The following is a 23,042-nucleotide window of genomic DNA, read 5'->3' as shown; positions in this document are numbered from 1 at the left end:
ATGTTGAATAGGTTGAATCTACTTACTCATACTTAGAAAAGACCCATTGACATCAAGTTACAAGTTGCAAGTTACAAATGGATTGACTGTACAGATTGAATTGAATGGCTCTACCCTAAGTTCTGAATCCCATTTTATTGGCCTGGTTTGCACATGTTGCTGAAATATATTAAAATTTATTTAGTTTATTAAAATATGGAAATCAAGTGCAAGGTGAGGGGCGTTTGGAAGCTCACAAGGTGGAAGGGTTGGGACTATCTACTTATCATGAGTATAGTTAGCATGGGGGTGGGGTGAGAACACTTTTTTCAGGGGATTCTTCAATGCTATTCATACTTTCCAGTTCCAAACAAAATCAAGCCCAGGGAAGTCCACTCAGCCTCCAAAACTACGACTATCTTCTGGTGAAGAGAAGTAACACAGGAAGGGCTATCCTTTAGTGTGCTGTCAGGGACAACTCTGTGAAAATGTGAATTCAGGGTATAACTGCTCCTAAATGGCAAACTCTATGTTAGGTGTGATCAGAAAATGAACTGGGGGAAACCCCATTAATATCATAATATGCTTATACAAATCTATGATGTGAACACACTTAGAATACTGTGTATTTCTTCTTACACCTAAAGAGGCTTTTGCAGAGTTGGAAAAAGAACAGAAAGGGGCAAACAAAATTATCAAGGGGGTGGAGCTACTCCCCTCCAAGGAAAGGCTATAACACCTGGGATTGTTTACCTTTGGAAAAAAGATGAATAAAGGGAAACATAACAGAGGCATACAAAAGGATGCATGGTGAGGAGAAAGTGGAGAGAGAGACAATTTTCTCCATCTCTCTTAATCCTAGGACTCAGAGTCATCCTGTGGAGCCGACTGCTGAGAGACCCAGGATAGAGAAAAGGAAGTGCTCCGCACTGCCACGAGATGCAGTGATGGCCCCCAGTGTGGATGGCTTTAAAAGGGGACTGGACACATCAATGGAGCAGAAGGCTATCAATGGCTGCTAGACCTGATGGCTAGATACTACCCCCAGTATCAGATTCTGCATGGCTGGGTATACCGTTTGCTGTGGATCATGGGTTGGGTGGGCCTATCTGCACTCACATATTGCTTGTGGTTTTCCCATAGGCAACTGGTTGGCCACTGTATGAACAGAATGCTGGACTAAATAGACGTTTGGTCTGACCCAGCATGGCTCTTATGTTCTTCCAGCACCATGGCTCATTGGTAGAGAACTCTCTCTCTCTCCATGAGGACGCACCAGGTTCAGCCCCTGTTGTCTCTGAGGTGAAGGACCTCTGGCTGGGATCCTGGAGAGCCACTTCGAGGACTGGCAATCCTAGGCTAGATGGGACACTCGTCTGACCTGGCATGAGGTGGCTTCCTCCTCTCTTGGTGAGGTTCTCAGGGGAACCTGGATAACCACTGGAGAAAGACTACTGGTGGGATGTTGATTTTACTAAACAAGGCATTCTTTTGGTTCTTAAACTCCATCTATACATTGGAGTTGTTATTGTGGTTTTTTTTGCAATAGTGTTCTTACCAAGGGACACCTAGACCACTGGCCCCATTCAGACATAACACAATCCTCTGGGCACGGCAATGTACATTTTCTAGCACCAATAGGCATTTCTTCTTGGTCACATAGGTAATCTTCAACAGTATCTGAAGGACCATCCACAGTGTTTTGCATACACCTGCAAAAACAAAGCAGTTGCCTACCTACGTACTCCACAGATTTTAAAAATGCTGTTTACAGCAGGACTCCAAGCACGAGCACAGAAGCAGAGTTATTTATGCGTAATTATATGACAGTGCCAATATACAGAGAATTTCATGATTTGGTGCATCCAGCTTTCTCCCCATCAAACTACTTTTCCAAAGGTTGTTATTTAATATAAAGGACTTCCCCCACCCCACTCCATTCTAAAGTGATGGCGTTAAAGCTCAGCTCACCTCACTTTTCTGGTCTGTACACCCTCTCCACAATTCTCCTTTAAGTCCACATTGGTGACTTTGCACACACTCCATGGTTCAGTGACTCCTACGTACTGGCTGCAGTCACTGTGGCAAGGGACTACCTCATATACCTGAAACACAGAAAAGATGAGCTGGCTTCACATACTGGTGTACAACAGATGGAATCAGCAGAGACATCGTGACCTTTATCTACTGAGTACATTGCTTTCAGTACTTACAACGAAAGTGAGATGGGAAAACATATACTTCGAACATTAGGGGTCATGCATTTGCAATCAGCATTAGCAAGCAAGGGATGGGTGTGTTTGCTTGTTTCTAAAGCCACTCCGCAATGCCTGTTTTGGTACCTAGCTTTGCCCCAGCAAACACGCAAAGGCAAATCTTTCTGATTCCTTTGTGAAGAGCCGTGGCACAAGGGTTTGGATGGTGGGAAGCCACCTTTCATGTGCCTTCTGTTGAAATCACCCCAAACCCCTGCCATACCAGTCTTTGTCCCCCATCTCACACAAGCAGCAGAAGCTTTTCAGCTTCCCATCCAGTTAAAAAGGACCTGGAACTCAAACCTTGACTTAAATGTGGCCTTCTCCTAAGAACATGTCAAAGGACTGCAGCCTTAACCACAACATTTCTGGCAAGAGTGTGTATAGAAAACCTCACAGTTCTTTTGGCTCCCATTTCTCTCTTCTGGCTGGTGCCAGCTCATAGTCTCACTCCCCTGGCCCACAATTAACCTCCCATATGCTTGGCCTGGCTTTCAGTGCTGTTTTGCATTTCTCTCAGATGCTGACATCCCAAGAATTTGGAAAGGGAAATGGCTGCAATGCAACAACTGAATGGATACACAGACTGGGTTCAGCAGCCCCTTCTGGGTTCAGTGGACAGTGTCAAAAGGTATCATTCCATTAATGAAAATAATGATGCACTCATGGAAACTAGATTCCGAATTACACACAGGAGAAGTCTCAAAGGAAAGTTACATTTGTGCAAGTGGGGTTGCTCAAGCAGTCATTTGTTATGTGTGCACAACCTCTTGCTCATAACACCTGTTTAATCTTTTGTGCAAACAGCTGAGTAATGATATACAAGTGAAGATTCAACAGAGTTCTACTAGTACTGACCACAGAATGTCACCATTGGACACTGCCCTATGGGTCATACCCAATGCTAATGCTACTTAGGAAAGGCTCACTGGAATAAATGGGACATAAGCTGGACTAGCACAGAATTCAACTCATTATGCATCACTCCCATTTCTCTACCCAACCTTGCAATCACTGATGGTGGTGAAGCTCCAACGAGTTTTTTCATCCCCACTCTGGGTATACCACTATTTCCTCCCCTCTCCCAGACAGTAAAGCCAGTGGCTGCTCTACACATAACAGCATCACAAGTAGCACACTTAAGAGCCTCAAGAAAAAGTTACAGCCAAAGGCAAACAATGCACACTTTGGGGGGAATTTTAACTGGGAGCATGCTTCGGTACATTGCATCTGTTTTGCAGACTCTTACCTGAGCCTGGGATAGGTGTTGGCCATGAGCGCAAGGAGCAAAAGGTAAATAAAAACAATAGTTAAGAAACAAAACAGAGATTAACAAATAGGCTTGCTGAATTCTCCTAAGAAGTAATTATCCTTGCAAAACACATTTGGGCCTTCACACTGAGAGAAACTCCTGCTTGAAGGTATCTGGTTGAGTTGATACAGATATACCTGGTTTAGAATTTGCCTTTGTAGCACAGGATGAGTTTCCCCTTCTTCCTATTGATATCATTGATTGTTTAGAATGTCTTAAAGGATAGCTATATTTCCACTGGGTTTAAATAGGAAGAAGAGATCAATATGCTTTTGAAAATATTTTTGCTTTTTTCCTTTGCTCTATGAAAAAGATACAGTAAGAACAGGGAAAGATATATTTGCTCTCCAATGATCTGTTTCCTGTTCCTGCAGAGAGCACGTCTATTCCATGCCCAGTATTTGAGAAGTCAATAGTTTGCTCCTTAGCTGAATAACATATCCAAAGCCCTTATTTTGAGAGGAAAGTCTTTACATGTGTCTATAGTCAGAATCTGATGTCCATATCTAGACAGAACACTACATTGCCTCATACCTTGGTTAGATAATTATTTTTTAAAATATTATTAACATTCATTTGTGCAATTTTGAGGTATAGAAAGAACTTAAGATGTATGAAGGGGTGAAAAGGCACAAGCCATGGCAAGCTATGACAGTGGAACCAGCTGCCTAGAGTCATGAGAGACATTCAGAAAGAAACTGGACAGCCATCTGAGTGGGATGGTGTAAATTGGTGTCCTGCAACAGCAGGGGCTTGGAGCCGATAGCCTTCATGGCCCCTCCCAACTCTACTATTCTATGATTCTATGAAATAGAGAATGACTTTCAGGGAGCTGGAACAGTTTCAAGAAGAATTAAGAAGAGATTGTTCCAAATTTAAAATTTGTATTAAAAGTCTGCAGAAGGTTTTCTCTTTTCAGATGCCTAGCAAATAAACAAACCAAACCTCAAGTGTAATTAAGTCTATCTATCTATCAGTGAGCAAAACAGGTGATAAGTACACAAGTTTGGTGTAAATTTATCACATTCTTTGAGTATGAATAAAGATATGGGAGTTCAAATTTACACTTTGTTTTAAAACTTCCAGCATCGTGATGCTGGCTAGTGGATGCTGGGAGCTGTAGAACTTTTCTCTTTTTGTGGGGATCAGGGGTCTAAGAATACATACAATTATATCCTAAGTGTTAAAAATTGTTGTTTGTTTAGGTAAGAACTTTAAGTCATGTCGTGCTGGATCACACCAAGGTCCATGTAGTCCAACATTCCATTCACATGTGGCCAAGTAGCTGCTCAGAGGAGATCCGTGAGGAGCACGTGCGTACAACAGTACTCCCCCACCCATGTGGCCCTGAAACTGGTGCGAGTGGGCACACTGCTTCTGATATGGGAAGTACCATATCACCACCAGGACAAGTAGCCTTTTCCCCCTGAATTTGTCAGTTCCTTTTTCAAGCTGCCCAAATTAGTGTCCATCTCTCTATCTTGTAGCACTGAATTTCATAGCGTAACTTTGCACTGTGTGAAAATGTTCTTCCTTTTATCTGTCCCAATTCTTCCACTATGAGGGACAACCTTGGATTCTGGGAATGCGTAAGAGGGAGAAAAATGTCTCCCTGTCCACTTTCTCCTCACCATGCATAATTTTGTAAACTTTGGGATGAAAGTGGGGTGAAGCCTAATGCCTCCCTCCTGGAGCGCCGTTTCCCAAATCAGGGTGACACTTGCTCACACTGATTCCAAGACATGGGAATAGCATAACATGCAGTAGCACTGTGATATTACTTATTATGTTAGTCCACTCCATATTGCAATTCCAGTCACTTGCTAATGATAGTCGCTATTTAAACAAAAACATAATCAAGCACCCAATTTAAATATACATTAAATTGTATATTTTGCAGGAGAGGCCCTTCTCCGGGAACCCTCTGTGAAAGAAATTAGGAGGGTAGGTACTCGGAGGAGGGCTTTCTCTGCAGTGGCGCCCAATCTATGGAATGCACTCCCCAGAGAGGTCCACCTGGCGCCGTCGTTATTTGTTTTTCAGTGCCAGGCGAAGACCTTTTTATTTAAGCATCATTTTAATTGTTAATATTATTTGCTTATTTTATCTGGCCAGGGAGAATTATTTTATATTGTTATTTCTTGTATTTTAATTTTATGTTGGGAGCCGCCCCGAGGCTTCAGCGAATGGAGCGGCATAGAAATGTTTTAATAAATAAATAAAATTGTTCACCAGGCCTGCTGTGCCTTCTAATCCTTCCACTTGTGTTTGAAGGAATTGTATACATGCCTTCCATATGCTGCTTTTATTGCAAACACACTCTAGGATCCAGCTTCTTGATTTCCTTTAAGCTGGAGAGAAAGGGCAGATTACACAGTCTCACTGAGACAAGCTGCATGTGTGGGATTCCCACACTTTGAGATTTAGAAGGGAGTGCATTTGGTACTAAAGGATATTCATGAAGTGTAGAATATCCTTTAGTACCTCATGCTCCCTGAGTGGGCATGTTACTCAGAGAGTAGTCCTACAGCCACTGCAGCAGATGCTCCTAAGCTTCCAAACTTGGAGGCTTGCGAGTGTCCAATATAAGAGCTTGAGCACCATGGGAACTGTTGTGCATCACACCTAGCATTTTCTGTAGACAGTTGTTTTCTGCCATCTAGATTTAATGCCAGGAAGGGAAGAAGGCTGGGGCACCAAATGGGACAGGTACAACTGCAGGGCCTTAGCCTCCTCCCTTCCCTATCCCATCGTGCCCCCGCTCCAGCAAGGCCAGGTGTCCCCCTGTGGTGCGGACAGCCACTGTGGTTCTTTCCATGCCAACTGCAAGGGGCAGGCTGCGAGCTCAGCCTCCAGAGCGCCCTGGTGCTCGGGCATAAATAAAACCGATAGTCCCCAAGACTTTGCCCAGACCAATGGCTTTGCTTTTGTTGGTGCTGTTACAGAAAACTGGATGAAGAGATCACACATGTTGGAGCACACTACATACAAGCTGTCACTGGGCCCCTTGTGGTGCATTATCCTTACACATAACCTCAAACCTCCACAGAGCAGAGCACAAGTATGCATGAATGACTTGGACAGAGGTTTGGCACTTTGGCTCTTTCTCTCTGGCTGTGCACTTCCTCCCTGAAGCCATTTTCTTTATTCCATTGGTGTGTTTGTTGCTCTGTAGTGAGTTCCCTTGCTTGGATGCTTTGTTTTGTTTGAACTGTCAATGCTTTTTTGACAGAAGCAAAGAAAGAAAGCAACTCATATACATTTAACAACCCAAGGACACGTCCAACCCCAAAATCCAGTCTTAAGTTTCACCTCCATATCTGTTCCTAACACCCCTGGCCAGATTCTTTCAGCAAATTGTGCCACAATTTTCAGTACAGAGACATGTATGCAGTTGTTTAAATTCAGTGCCAAAGGAAGATTAAAAACCAAGCTTGCAATTCTAGGAGGAGAAATAATGTATTTATGGGAATTCCTTGGACTTTAGTGGTAGAACAATGAGCGACAGAGGCAAGGTCTGAATGAACCCTCAACTGAAAGGTAAAATTACAAATATGACAAATGCTATACAAGCTACCATTAGAGGGCAGCATTGTTATAAAAATAGAGCTCATCATCCACTCACCCACTATTTTAATATCTGAAGAATGGGAGTGGATTTTGAAGTATTGTGAATTATTCTGGAAGCAGAGGATTTGGTACACATTCCAATTAAAATATCTCCTACCTTGCCCCAGATTTTCATACCTGTCCTCAGAAACCTAGCCTTTATGCTCACTTGTGTTTAGTGTTAAATTGGATTACAAATTTGGTTTATTAGCTTTAGTTTAACACTTATTATGTTCTAAACTAGAACTAATTACATCCTCTTAAGTAGAAAATCAAATCAGCAGGCCATTTCCTTCTGCGCCTGCAAAAATGTCAACACGATGGCATTTAGCAAATGTACATCTTATTCAAAGATGAATGGACAACAGTTCCTCCCTTTGCATATTTTTCATCCCACAGGAAAGAGAATTTATGGAAATGAAAACTCAATGGTGGGGGGAGTGTTTCACTTGCTGGGGAAAATGCAGATTAAATCAAAATTCAAGTTGGACATCAGTCAGATCTGGGCAGGATACAAAGCTGTCTTTCTTTTATGCAGTTGCTTTGAACATGGGGGCCGGGCTGAATGAGTGTTCCAAATTCACTGAAATAACCAGGAAGAGTTTTTCATGATTAACACAGTCCATTGACTTCAATGGGTCTACTCTAAACATGGCTAATTCTGGATCAGACCAAAAGCTTCTTAAACATCTGTTGAAGGAAGCCCCAAATGGTCGTTCTCCTATTTTTACTCCTACTTTTGCTTCTGCTTCTGCTTTCTACTTGCATTTTCTTCTGTTTTTCTACACACACACATCTATCCATCTTCACTATTGCTGTGGTCAAACATATAAAAGCAGAACTCTCTTGTATACTAATAAGCCAGTATAAAGCAGGGCCATCACCCAATTAATTGTAGTTGAGTAATGAGTTGTAATCCATTAATTAATTGCAATGGTAACTAAAACAACAGAGGTGACTATCGAACGGACAAATTAGAGGCAGCGTGTGTATTTCAGATCAGCATCAACTAGAAGACACATTACTTTTTATGTGAGAGTAGAGGGAGGAGGCTTCTGCTAAGAGGACCTGCCACCTGCAGTTTCTGTATGTATTGATATTTCTTTTAAAGTTGTATTTATTTATTTTCAAAACATTCTTTCTTCTGCCCTGCACTGCCAGACTTATTCCAGGACCTTCTACAATGGGAGGTCAGGGGACCCTGTAAAAGGTTGGATCCTAGGTATAAACCAACATGGACTCTGCATGCTAAGAAGGACAAAGTGCAAACAGACATTCCAGGTGCCCCTAAGCACTTAAAAAGGCACCATAATGAGATTAGATCCAAGTAGCCATTGTCATTTTTTATCCTCTGTTGGCAGTGCTGCTATTTTGATGTTTGTGTCTTAAAATGAAGTATTTAAAAAGAGAAGAAATGTCTTAATCTTTGTATAGATTTCAAATGTAATAGAAATAATTATAAAGTGATGAAGTGCAAAGACTAGAAAATTACCTGGTTGACATGATCCAACTTGGGGCATGGCCTTCCACCATTGTAGGGCTTCTCCCGGAGCCATTTCGACCTGACCTTTACACCACTGCCACAGGATTTACTACAGCGGGACCAGCTGGACCACTCACTAAGCTTGCAGTCTGATGGGCAAGGAATGATGCAAGCTTCTTCGATGTACCCTGAATGAAAAGAAATTGAAGCACCATCTCAGAACATCACATCCAAGTTCCATCTAGTCCAGCATCTTACTGCCAACAGAGGCCAACCAGTCAGTTTCAGGAAGCCCACAAACAAGTGAAGAAGATTGGCCTCCCCTGGTATCACCCCTCCCCTAGTATATGGACTCTAGAGACCTACTTCCGCGTATATGAACATCCCATTTAGCTGCCCTCCACAAATTTGTAAAATCCAAAGGTGTTGAACCTCAGGGCAATCTTCACCTGACCCTGTCCTTTGGTGTCTTCTCAGCCTTTGTGAATCTCCACCCTCCCCAATCCAAAAAGTTGAAATGTGTCTTCTAAGGCTTACTTACTGACAGTAAGAGCTTTACTTAAATAATTCTAATATAGATATATTTGGCCCTGCCCTTTTGGCTTTGGCCTCACTCATTCTGCCTGTGGTCATGCCCATCACTGGAACATGGTCCCCAGTGACGATGAACCTTTTAGAGACTGAGTGCCCACACTGCAACCCAAAACCCACTTATTTATTACAAAGTGCCAACACTACAATAAAAACTGAAAACTGAGGTTTTAGTTTGGAAAAAACCTCACAGCCAGTCCAAGGAAATATACATATATCAAGCCATGAAAAAGCGAACTGACAGGTCATGCAAAAACTTGGACAAGTCACGGCTCATGATGTCATTGCCTGGCGCCGCTACTCCTTTCCGAGTATGCATATGGCCCATATGTGTGCTGTTATCCGATATTAGGCTCCTGGGGCGATGTTGCCACGAATTGGCTCACGTGCAAACAGAGAAGGCTCTGTATGCCTGCTGTGGAATACGTGCCATAGGTTCACCACCACTGCCCTAACTACCCTGATGCACTCCCCCAACACTAATATAGGAGTAAAACACTATTGAAAGGAGCGATTTTGAAAAAGCTTTCCTTGAGCAGCTTTTTCTGCACAGCTCATCATTTTTGCCCATTCTAAACACATTCCAACCATCAAAATCATGCCAGGACACCTCGTTTTTCTAACCCTAACCCTACCCTGGTGCACACCCCTAACCCTAATACAGGGGTAAATTTCCATTGAAAAGAGGGCAATTTTGTAAAAGTCTTCCTTGAGTAGCTTTTCCTGCATGGCTCATCATTTCTGCCCACTCTAAACACATTCCAACCATCAAAATCATGCCAGGACACCTCATTTCTCTAACCCTAACCCTACTCTGGTGCACACTCCTAACCCTAATATAGGGCTGAAGTACCATTGAAAAGAGAGGGATTTTGAGGAAGCCTTGAGTAGATTTTTGTGCACAACTCATCATTTTTGCCCATTCTAAACACATTCCAACCATCAAAATCATGCCAGGACACCTCGTTTTCCAACCCTAACCCAGTGATGGAGAACCTTTTAGAGACCGAGTGCCCACATTGCAACCCAAAATCCATTTATTTATTGCAAAGTGCCAACACTGCAATAATACCTGAAAACTGAGGTTTTAGTTTGGAAAATACAACTCACGGCCAGTCCAAGCAAACATATATATATCCTTGGCAGCGCACTGACCAGCCATGCGAAAGCTCGGACGAGTTGCAGTTAATGGGTCGTGGCTTGAGGCATCATCGCCTGGCACTGCACTGTTATCTGATGTGTGGCTGCTAGGGCAATGCTCGGGCAACTTGGCTAGTGTCCTGGCCTAGAGGGCTCTGCATGTCCATGGTGGCATGTGTGCCATAGGTTCACCACTAGACAGTCCTTGATAGCTCCTCCAAACCTGAAATTGGCCCTCAAGCTGAAAGAACATCAGCATTTTCATCTATGTCCTATCCAAGCCTCCTCAGCTAGGGTCCACCATCTTGCATGGTGACTCCTTCCATCAATGAGTTACGCTCTGTATTTAAAGGGACTTTTTTTCCTATCCAGGATTAATTTCATGGATGAACCCAAGTTCCAGCACTATGAGAAGCCTTTCAGTTAAGCAACCCTCCAGTTGCTTATAGGATCCAACAGACAAGATTCTGTTAAGGCAGAAGGCTCTTCCTCATTAGGAGTGTATTAAAATTCAATGGCAAAACTGATACATGAATCCAGAGCTTTCGCTGAAGAAAAAATACCTGCACACCCGCTGTGGTGTCTTGTTAGGATTCATGCTCATGAAATGTCTACCATTCTGACTTTCTGACAGCTGGAAATGTAACGGGCATCAAACTGTCTTTTGTTACATACCTCTCACGCTCCACAGCAATATGTTAAGTAAAATGTGCTGTACGTCAGCTTGCCCTTCCACAGCAAAACTAAGATCTATCTGTGAAGGCTATTATACTGTATATTCACAGACAGGCTACACCAAATGTGCCTGATCCTCTTGAAAGCAGTGCACTTAACACTTAGCATGAGAACGAGGCTAAAAAGAGGCAGTGATCTGCTACAACAGTGATCTGCAGATTAACAGCCATCTGCCCACCGTTGCATACACAATAATTGCTCTAAAGAAAATGCAGGTGCTTTGCTCTGATTGTCAGTGTTTTGAAAGGTGATGGCAGTGCTGCTAGGCTAGGTAAGAACCTGCTACGGTTCTGAAAATAACTATTTTGCAGAAGACTTCCTTCACAGTGGTATGCTCCACAAAAGACCAGGATATGACATGCATGGTGGCCCTCCCACCAGTAACCAATACAGGGGATGAGTGCTGATGGAAATTGAGTCAGAACAGGATTGCTGGGAAACAAGATTGTGTTTGTCTTCATAGAGATCTTTTATGGGACTGAAGCCTTAAGCTCTGGGTCAGGCAAGGAAAGGAGGAAAAGGGGGTGGGGGGGGGCAAATGAGGAAAGTGGGAGGACTGGCTTGATCTCCTGGCATCTTATAGTGCCTTCAGGTAGGTTATGGCTCGCTGGCAGCCTGATCACCTACAGTCCTGCTAGGAGGAAAGAATACAAAGCAGAGTTTGCTGCCGGTGCCACTTGTAATTGAAGTATTCATACTTGCGTATGAAGTACTGGTGCTGTACAGCAGAAATCTGAGGGTTGGTCTACATCCCCAAGCAGACTCCAATATGCTACGATCTTCTCTGGAAGCTCTGCTCGGGAGACCCATCACTGAGTGTAAGGTGGGGCGATCACCCCAGCTCCTGAATAGAGGCGCTCTATTTGGGAGCTCTGTTTCCTCTGTTTGGGCAGTCCCCCAGGCTGAGCACCCAAATAGAGAGGTGGGGCAGAGGAAGAGAGACAGGCCTTTAAACAATTATACTCCCTCGTGAAATGGATTTTATTATTATGAGCTACTACTATCAAGCTATTAAATACTACTACTATTACTACTTCTACTTATTAAAAAGGGTTTTGGTGCTGTATATATCAGTTTTGATCAGATGTACTTTGTTTTTATATGTTGCACAGTCACCCTACCAAAACACAAAACAAAAAAACTAAACAACCCCTTTTTGAAGGGTGGGATATATATTTAAAAATAAATACATTGCAAAATATAAAATCTATATCACTTTCACCTATCCCTGAGGCCAAATATGTGAACATTTACCATTAGTTCAAGTCTGCTGGTTCTGACTGAAGTGATTCAAGCTTTGCAGACAGAGAACTAGTTTAAGGAATCATAGATGTCAGCTCCTATAAGAACTACTAATGCATAGATGTTGATTGGCAAGTGCGTTGCTCAGAGCACAGCTGATCATGTCTGACAGTCTTTGGGCCATACAGCTAATGAGTGCAGTTCAGGGCTGGCTGTCCAGCAGCTACAGAGTCAGAGTCCAGGGAGACAGTCCTGAATGGCAATGGATGCTCCTAATGCCACCCTGAACAACTTGATTAACAATGCCTATACACTAACACTCGCTGGAAGCCCATTTGGTCTGCCAGCCCATGGTGGTCTGCTTCAGAGGGAGCTCAACAGGTCACCTGCTTGAATTCCAGAGGAATTCCAACAGAAAGGCATGCAAGTGGCAACGATGGGCATGAACAACTATTCTTAGGAGCAATAAAAGGTTTCCAGGTGTCCCTCTGTGGGCTGCTGCAACAAGCATCTGATTAAGTTGTCCTTACCACCTTGCATGCGAACTGGAATTTGCTGTTTTTTGTGATTAAGAGAAGAAACTTTGGAGATTACTACCCTGCCTTTCCAGATCAAAATAAAGTACTCAAGTTGGTTATGAAACACATAAAACCATATCCCACTTGCAGAAGTATCCAGCTGCTCAAAAAAGTATATGGGAGAAAATTGAAACAGTCCAGCAAGAGCTGCATGTGCTCAGTGGCCACCAAACGATAACTGGCTGTGCAGGTTAGGGAGATGGGGAGCAGGACAAAAACCAGGGAGAAGCGGGAATGGAACAGAGCATCCTGGAGCAGGGCAAGCCTGACTGACAGCTGCATTAGACAGAAACCCTCCACAAGACAGCTACATTTTCTTGGGGGTCTCACTAGTTCCCTTTATCATCAAAGTGGCATGTACAATCCTTGTGTCTTCTAAAGAGGGTAGGGCTTCCTTAAAACTGGAGTTTGATGAGGTCTTCCTGAAAGGCATTAATTTGTTCATTCACTCATTCATTCGGAAACTTTCCAATAGTTCTTGCAAATTAAAACGAGTTCACAAGTGTAGTGAAGGAAACCTGGAAAGATCACTTAGGAAAACAAGCCTACACCTCTTTAGACAGAAAAAAGCCCTCCAGTTCCAGAAATATGTCCTAGAGTAAGTGCTGGGAGCTGTAGCACTTTTTTCTCTTCTGGCAGACAGAGGAGTCTTGCCTTAAAATTATTAGTATTTGTACAGCACATTTCAACTCTCCAAAGCATTCTATGAACCTTACAACAGCCCTGCAAGGCAGACTATTGTGATTAGCTCCATACTGTCCGCTTGCATGTCTGAGTGTGGTGCAAAGATGAGCATTACCATGGCAGGGATGTAGTAATGGCCCTCATGCATATCTGGTTATGGTGGAACTGATCCGGAGCAAGGCACATACCCCTGCTCAGCTTAAGTCTGACCTACGTGTTTGCAGGCCGACTGTAAGGCAGGGTAAAGACTGCCTACTCCTAATGCATATTACTGGCATGGTATGGAACGCGGCCATGGGGGACTAAGACTGCAGTAACGGAAGCGAGTCAATCAGCTAATGCAAACTGAAACCTGAGAAGCAGTTAAGGATGTGGCTGCACAGGAGGAGAGAGATGCTTAGCCAGTCCTTTGAGGAGCATTTAAGCATTTAGAGCAGGCAAACTTCCAGAGAAAGAGTGAGCATCTATACCTCCATGATGATGCTTAGGAAGCTTTACCATCACAGTCTAATGCACTCACATGTGGTACTTAGTACTCGTGGACTTTTATACCAACTACATAATTGCAATGCATCCCTTAATATGTTAAATGATAGCTAGCACAAACTCAGCTAACGGGCTCCGTGGGAACATTTAAGCAAGTATATGGGCAATCTATCCACTATGTAAAGCTACAGGAGACGGAAGATACAAGCCACATAATCTCTGAAAGTTGTCTGATTAAAACAGGGGTGGGCAATCTGCTGCCCTTAAGATTTGTTAGACTGTAACTCCTGTAATTTAGGCTTCAGTTCAAAGCATGCATACCTAGGAATAAGTACCACTGAAGCAAATTGGACTTCCATACAGACCCAAATTCCAAACAGACATGCATATGATTGTGTAACAAGGCAGCAAACATGGTAAACATGAATCCAGAAATAATTAAAATTATTGCGTTGTGAGTTTTATTGGTCATAATAAATAACACATTTCAAGGAGTATAGTTTGGTTAAACTTTGGCCTTTTATATTACATTTTTATGTATGACACGAAGCGTGTTCATAATTTGTAAAACAAAGATGGATGTGGGAAGTATGATCTTTGCATTACTAGGGAGATGTCACAGTGGTGGGCTGGATGAGGGCCAATAAAGCTGAATTGAATGGTCATAAAATGGAGGCACTATGGGTGAGTGGTTCCCAGGTCTGGGAATTAGAGGGATTACTGGCTCTGGATGGGATTGCACTTCTCCTGAAGGAAGAGGCTCACAGTTTGTGGATACTTCTGGATCCACTGATACAGTTGGAAGTTGAAGGCACTTTCATGGCTAGCCATACCTTCAACGAGTTTAAGCTGCTGTGCCACTTGCACCCACTGCTGGACAGAGACAGCGTAGCCACTGAGTTCTACTCACTGGGAACCCAAGATTGGATAGCTGCAACATGCTCTTTGTGAGGCTGCACTTAAGGTTGGACTGGAAGTTGGTGCTATTGTAGAATGCAGCCGCTAGATTACTGACAGGAGGGGGTGGGTGGGAGGTCCTGCCATAAGCATGTTAGGAATGACACAGGCTGCCAGTATGCTTCTGAGCTGGGTTGAGATGTTGGCATTCGTATGCAAACCCCTACACAACTTAGGACCAGGATACCTCAAGGAACACCTCCTGCCCAAGACCATTACAATCTTGAGGAAAGGACTGGCCCATGCTGCAGTCCACCAATTTTCATTTTGTAGCAACACTGAGATTGGTGTTGTCTGCAGCTGCACCCCCTCTGTGGAATGGTCTTTCTCCCTGTTGAGGTCCTCCAGGCCTGAAATTGGCCTTGTTCTGGGCATTTATTGAAAATAGGTCAATTTAGTTTGGCTTTCTGGCAGCCATGCACTGGCTCTGTACCAGCCTATCGCAGTGCAGATGAGTGGTCTCTTTTTTTGTTCTTTATTCATTTGTAAACTGTTTTGGGATTAGTTTCAAATGAAAAGTAGAATATAAACATTGTTAATAAATAAGTATGCCCATAGCTTTCTTTGCACTTTTGCTATATACATGAAATACAGTTTACTGTATCTTAGGAAGCTATGATTCCTTATAAGCACACATTTCCTCATGTTGGCCTTCTTCCTAGAAGGAATAACAGATTACTACCCTCTAAGGTGTTACTTCTCAACAGTTATGCCCTTTCGAAAAGATGCACAATCACAGTCAATAGAAAACACTAGGGACACACTCCTTAACACACCACAAAACTTCTCAATGGTTATGCCCTTTTGAAAAGATTCACAATCACAGACAGTAGGAAACACTGGGGGCACACTTGGTACCCCTTAACCTTCTCACACCACAAAACACAATGTTGCGATGACTTGTGGGCATTGCAAGTTAAACTACCTTTCCCCATCTAAAAGCTGAGGGATGATAAACAATATTTTGCTAATGTTTTTTACAATGTCAAGTGCTATGACTCTTGATGAAACTGGACATCTGCAAAATTGTTTATGTCTTAATTGAAATGCGAAATGCACTTAACTCTAACCTTTAGACCTTAATGTCCCAACACTTGACCGAAACATTCATCATCTCTCACATGTTCAGGCCAAATGCCCCTTCATGTTTCTGATTAATAACACACGGGCAAACAGAACTGGATGCAAGCACGCATACAGCAGAGGAAACCCGACACAAAGGAGACAGGGAAGAATAGTCAGATGGCTATATGGAAGGAACAGAGGCCTGTGGGAAAGCAAAGCCAGCTGGGGAAGCTGCGGACAGGAGACTTACAATGCAATTATACCATAGAGGGAGTTATAATCATGTAACAGGAATTAGTCCTAGAGGTTCAGTACAGTGTAAAATAAATGTGTCAGGTAAAAAAGAGAAATAAAGGAATTGCTTATGAGCAGTTCTTGAACAGGTATCAAAAGAAAAAATGCATGATGCCCCTGGCGCCCCTACTTAGATGTAGACTTTAACTACTCATCCTTGAAAATATAAGCTGTGCTAGTTATATATTTTTTAAAAAGTGGGCTAGGCAGCCAGAAATATCCTAGCTGTGCTGAAGGCAGCCATTCCCCTATGCTCCCTGTGCATATACAAGTGGTAGGGGGGTGTGGGGGGGTCACGCACGCACACACATGTGCATGCGCACACCCCTCTTTTCCTGAAAACAAGTGTAGGGAAAGGGGAACATGATGCGAGTGAGTAGGTCTGAGAGAAGAAGGTCAAAGCAATGGGGTGTGGTGAGGTAAGGCAGGGGAGGAGGGCTGGCTTTGCTCCTCTCATCATCTGAAGCATATTCCCCATTCACATATAAAATGGACTGGGGGACAAAGCATGTGGTTGGCTTGTCATGGGTTGGAATGACAACGACAGCATCTCCCTTAGACCAGACAGATCCGTCAGCTCCGGTTTCTCTGTTTCTTATTTTTCCAAGCATAACTCTATTTCATTCTGAACTTCCTTTTTTTAAAATGCAGGGAAGCTGAGCACATTTATGTTTGAACTTCTTCTAATATATGCATTTATATACATTTTCATTGTGCATGTGTGTGTGCCTGTGTGCTTTGAAGCAGGTATCCTAATATAATACATATTTGAACATTCTGTATACAATATATATGTATTTACATGCACTTTATATATGTATTTTATGTGTGTGTATACATATATGTATATATGTATTTCTCAATGATTGTAAAATCTAGAAAAGAGTGTATTTGAAACAATAGCTAACTAGTTCATCCACTAGTTCAAAAGTGCAAAATGGATTAAGCATATTAAAGTGTGAACCAAACAGATATCTCCTGAAACCCTGGCAGGCATTCAGAGTTCATGAATTATAAATTCTTTCAAGGAAAACATTTCAAAAAAGTCTCTCCCCCATTCAACTATCTGTGACTCTGAAGTATTATATATACTGTTCATTGAATTCATACAATTTCTCCCCCAGAAAACTTTGGCCATGGGGAGGTATAGAAATTAAATAAATAGTAAACAAAGTGGATTGAATCAAAATCTGGAGGAGTCAAGCTGATTGTCCCATTTCTCAGGTAGCTTTCCAAAGAAAATACCAGACAAAGGTATATAATATGTACCTGGACCCAAATAAAAATAAATATAATCCTTATCTTCAAATAATAAAATTAAGTAATTGGGAAAGCAAATTGTGCTTTTGTTGGTTGTGGGGGGGATAATCCCTATTATGATTAACATGTAATCTGATAATATTTATACATTTGGGCACTTTTCCAGAGCTACTTGAAATGAATGAGGGTCATCAATATCCACTGCCACACCTTTGTAGAAATATAAGCTTGGAATTATGCAATAAATATTATATACAGAAAACTGATTGTTGACTCTCTTTTACTTAAATACACTTACAGCTTCCACAGAACTGATCTTTCACAGTCTGTGAAGGATGACACTTGGATTTTCCTTGACTTTCAAAGGTATTTACAATCCACCTGACATATTTGTATTCATGGCTATGTCACAAGAGCCCACGGAATGATGGATTGAACTACGGCATGTCTTTTATCTTGTTTTCAGGATTAGCCTCCAAGGCTTCAGTGGCACACAGCAATTGATCTTCTGTATCAGCAGTTTGGCCTCTTCTTTACCAAAGAGAGGCTTCCCTAGTTTTTCATGCTAATGGACACCTCGTGGGTCATGCGAGATTAGAAGCTGTGACACTGGTTAAAATGGCAACTGAGTTTTTCTTGTACATCAAAATTTTAAAGTGATGCATCAGTCAGACCCGGATGAGCAAACATGGGCACTTTGGCTTAATCTGTTGTTAAATATTCTTCTTAACATTTTTGTTGATCAAGCACAGGATCATGAGGCCTGCAAGCCTATAAAAGGTGACTCTGTGTAATTCATTCTCACATCCTGACCCAAAGCTCATTTATCTAGAAGAAAGGCCCATTGCGCCAATGAAAGTACCACCAAGTAACTGAATATGGATGAAGCATCCCTCCCCCTCCACTCCCACTCCCACTCCCACTCCCTGGGCTTTTAGGAAGCTTTTGCTTTGTGCTTATTTGGCAAAGAATTTGGGCAGGATCACAGCCTATGTGCCTAAGGGTGAACTGATGGCACAATATAAAAGCCCCATCTCCTAATCAGCTTATGCACTAACAGCTCATACTGCTGCGACTTAAGAGAGGGTCTAACGTAGATTCAGTTCACCTGTTAATACAGACTTGGCAAACCTGGTATCTGAAGTCTAGCAGATTCATGGTAAGCACAGAACTGGAGATGTGCTAGTCCCTTAAAAGATACTTCATGAACTTTTTAAAAATAGGAAATCATGTACACATTTTTAAATGCAACACATGCAAAGTACTAATTGGGATACTAAAATTAACGTATCGTGTTTACTGTGCACTTCTTAGGGATGCAGTTCAAGTAATTTCAATAGAGGCTACCATGTAATAGCTTTGTAGGCATGGAAACACAGGATTGTTTAATGCAGCCTTCAGTAATAATGCTGAGAATCAGAATATACTAGCATTCTTTTTAGGCTGGTTTTGCTTCCTTTACTTCTTTATCTGCTTTTCTAAATACTTGAAGAGGCTAATGACAAGCTAAATAATCCAGTTTAAAAACAGGACCGGAAATAATACTGTGTATTGCATAAGACATGGTTCAAGGCAAAAGAAAGCCAAAAAGGCTTTCTTCTGAATTTCTATTTCACTTTGCTTTCCAATCACATAGCTGAAAGAAGGAGTACGTAAAAACACTGTTAAAAATGATTAAAGTATACAGAGGAAACTATAAAATTATGGCTGTAGCAACATGGACTCTTTTTATAGCATCTTAGAGTTTATTATGAGACACACAAGCAATTAAATAAGAAATTCAGCACTTCACATGGCTACTCCCAACAGCTGTTCTGAAAACATTTGCCGATGCACAGATATCCCCATCTAATCCCCTGCCTAAGCCTTGCAACCACACAGAGCTTTGTAGAGTCAGCACAAATCAATGTATCTCATTTAATTAATGCTAAAGGGGAAAATAATCTCACACTAATAAGGCAGCAGACAAGCCATCCTGGACTGGTTGACTGTGCCTGAGGTCTTAAAAATAAACTGACATGAATTAAGAAGTGCATTATGACCTATATAAAAATGTTAAATCTCTCTGTTGCATCAGAGTGCCGGCCAAGAGAAGAGTTACAAGAGAAGACGGTCATAATCCTCAATGGCCCTATTATACCGCACAATCCTGAATCAGTGGTAAAAGGGGTTCTGCCATCATTTCCTTCTGGATAACAGAAAGAACCGTGGGGATTTTTGAATAGATGCTACTGGTGCAGTGGGCTGTAAACTTCAAAATATGAACTCACAGGGAACATGACTAATTTAGTAAAAAGCCAGAATATTCTCATTACCATTCACATTATATATTTAAACTTTTCTGCGGCATTTTGCATTCACAAGTTTCTTAAGCATTTTTAGAGGTGACCTGGCATCAATTATCTTCATTTTGCTGGATGGGTAGTTGTGATTGAGATTAAATGACTTACACTGCAGTCCTCTGGCTGCCTACGCAAAATGCCTCCCACTGAGTTCAATGGGAATTACTCCCAGGTAAGTGTGTAAAGGATTGCAGCCTCAGGGAAGATCTTCTGAAAAATTCTATCAGCTCAACAGAATTAAAATTGCTCTCTTGAATCCCACCATTGCCTTCCCAAGACTTTCTAGCTATTAATATTCTTTTTTAATCACAGATTCACATTTGATTTATTTGCAAACTGAAATAACAAGTTATGCAATAAAATGCAGTTTTGAATTTGCAGTGTCCGGTGAAGCCCTTTTTATTTTCCCAGCTCATTAAAAAATAAAAGGACCCAAAGAATGTTATACAGAAGATATACTACCTCCACAATTCTTTTTAAAAGAACACCCCAAAATAAACCCCAGGTCTATATAAGCAACCACAGATGGGCAAACATTTTTAAAAATTCTGAAGACTTAAGCAAAAATTGATGAGAATTTGGAATATAAACCAGCTAGCATGATGTCTTATATACCCAGGAAGATTGCTAGATTTTAGTTCAATTGCTGCCTTTGGAAAATGAAGCAAAAATTTTGAAAAGTATTAGGAAAAGGAAACAAAGAGCATGAGAGAATACATTGCATGAAGGTAAATAGGATTTATCCTTCTCCTGGGCTGCACTTCCCCTAAAGGAGCACAGTCACAGTTTGGGAGAGCTCACAGGTCCATCTGGGAAACTGCCGGCACAAGCAGCATGCAGAGAGCGTACCAGCTTGGGTTGGACATGTCTGTGATGACTCTGCCATCTAAGCTTCTGTTTAGACTGTTGCAATGTGATGCACTTGGAGATGCCTCTGCAAAGTCACTTGTCCTGAATATGCTGGGGAGGCTACTCAGCGGGAAACAGTGACAAAGGTTCACAAATGTATCATGATTGTTAAGGGCTGCCTGCCAGTCCATTCCAATTTGAGGTGCTGGTTTTGACCTTTAAGGCCCTTTATGGCTTGAAAGAGGGTATCTAAAGGATCACTTCTTTCCAGAGTCTCTGAGGACTTCTTTTGTGAGTGCCACCTGCTGAGGGGTGCTGATGATGACTATGAGAGAGAGGGCACCTGCACAATGTCCTTTCCAAGCTCACCTAGAATCTCCCTTGGCATCATTTTGTTGCCAGGTGAAGATCTTTTTATGTTCCCCAGGTCATTTAAGCTGTCTTTACTCTCTGGGATTGCATAGATGCTGTATTTGCTTTTGTTTTTATTGCTATTGAATTGTGAATTGTTTTATATCGTGCTGCCCTAAGAACTTTGTTATAGGGTAGCCCATAAAGTGGTCACTAAGTACAGAAGCAAATAAATAATAAAAATATATATGACGGAGGCCTGTGCATGTTTTAAAAAAGAATGAGAATTCACTGTGTATAAACCCCAGATACTTTTATGTATGACAGGCCATAATATTGTAGCATAAGATACCCAAGTGGCATTGATATTCAACAGAAATAAAGTCACAAGATGTTCTGCCTTGCAACTGAAGGAAGATTGATGCCTTCAGCATTGCTCAGCTGCTTCATATGACATAGCCCAAAGAGAGGCAACAAGGAGTTCTAGTCTGTTCGGTTTATTGTAAAGTGGATCCGTGTTTTGAAACATCGCTAAGCTCTACACATAAATTTAGTTCAGACACACAGTAACATTTTAATGCATGAAGCAGCAAAAGTAGGGATTGGCAAAAGCTCGGGCTAATGTAATTGTTCAGTCTTCACCGACATAGTGCCATCCGGTCCTTGGGTCCACATTTACATTGTTATCAATTGTGCTAATGGAAATGGACACCCAACCCCTGTAAATGCTACACCGTTATCCAGGAGATCTTGCTGAATGGGATGAACTGTGCCCTAGAAGAGAGGGTCATCCTACAGATTGGGAGTGGGGTTCCTCTACAAGCAGAACATTCCTCTCATGGCAGGCAGGCATGCCCTGGATCCATGCCCTAGACATTTTAGACTATAACTCCCACCAGCCCCAGCCAGAATGAGCAACGATCAAAGGTGATGGGAGTTAAAGTCCAAGGCATCTGGAGGGCTTCTTTATTAGAAACACAGAAAGGGGAAGGCCAGTGTATGGTCGGGTTGCTGAGCATTTTTGTACATTAATGCTAGTGTCCCAAAACTTGCTGCTGCCAAAGGGAAGTCTGGATCTCTACACTGGATTAATTATGCTGCCCATTAAAGCTACATTTATTATCAAAATACATCATACCAGTTCAAGCTATCTATTTAAATCTCACCCATTCACCTCTGACCCAAAGTCTAGACTTTCTAACTTAAGAGTCACAATGACCAAACGAACAGAATTACAAAGATTAATGTCTCCTATCTTGTGTTCTGTTCTCACAAGCAGCAATTTGAACTTGTTCCAATGTAAGAGGATGTCCCTTGTGGCACTGCAAGGTAACGATCCCATTGGCCTGTTACTCATGATCTGGCTGCTTTGTATTATTGAACAGATGGATGCTTTTTCCATGGCTCTTTCATAGTTCTTCACACAAACAACCATTTTGCAAAGCTTTTGGACCCATCAGCCTCTTGCACTGTCTGATGTTTCCTGCAGACTAAGGTTTCTCAACTCATCATTTTCAAAAGTATGTTTAGAAGCACTTATTTTCAACTTTAGACTTGTCAAGGTCTTATTATAGCCCTAATGAAAGGGGGGTTTTAAACAAAAGCAGTAAAATCCACTGCTCGCCCAAACTTGTGAAAATTGTTTGGAGGCTAATAGACAATGACTTGCTATGTATAGCAGCTGTAATAGCAATCCCACTTGAATTGCAATGCATAATTCTCAAGATCTGACCCAACACACTGCAGCAGTAAAGAACAATGTATCTATGCTCCTATTTGGGAACACATTAACATGAGGAAGAGGGGTGATGGGGGTCATGCCTGACCTCC

The 23,042-nt window shown here is 42.0% G+C and overlaps 1 protein-coding gene across 1 annotated transcript in view; it reads right to left on the bottom strand.

Moving 5' to 3' along the window:
* The window catches only part of THSD7A (thrombospondin type 1 domain containing 7A), a 232,121-nt gene that overhangs the window by 30,704 nt on the left and 178,375 nt on the right, over positions 1 to 23,042 (bottom strand). The window contains exons 14-17 of the mRNA XM_044429558.1: positions 8,648 to 8,826; positions 3,484 to 3,489; positions 1,951 to 2,084; positions 1,538 to 1,691 (exon numbers count right to left, since the gene is read on the bottom strand). Of these exons, the coding sequence (XP_044285493.1) occupies positions 1,538 to 1,691; positions 1,951 to 2,084; positions 3,484 to 3,489; positions 8,648 to 8,826 (473 nt within the window). The remainder of the gene's footprint in view (positions 1 to 1,537; positions 1,692 to 1,950; positions 2,085 to 3,483; positions 3,490 to 8,647; positions 8,827 to 23,042) is intronic.

The sequence above is a fragment of the Varanus komodoensis genome, unplaced genomic scaffold, assembly GCF_004798865.1.
Source record: "Varanus komodoensis strain SLA01 unplaced genomic scaffold, ASM479886v1 scaffold2, whole genome shotgun sequence".
NCBI classification, from domain to species: Eukaryota; Metazoa; Chordata; class Lepidosauria; order Squamata; family Varanidae; genus Varanus; species Varanus komodoensis.
The sequence above is the reverse complement of the archived record's forward strand: the minus strand, read 5'-3'. Positions and strand labels throughout refer to the sequence as shown.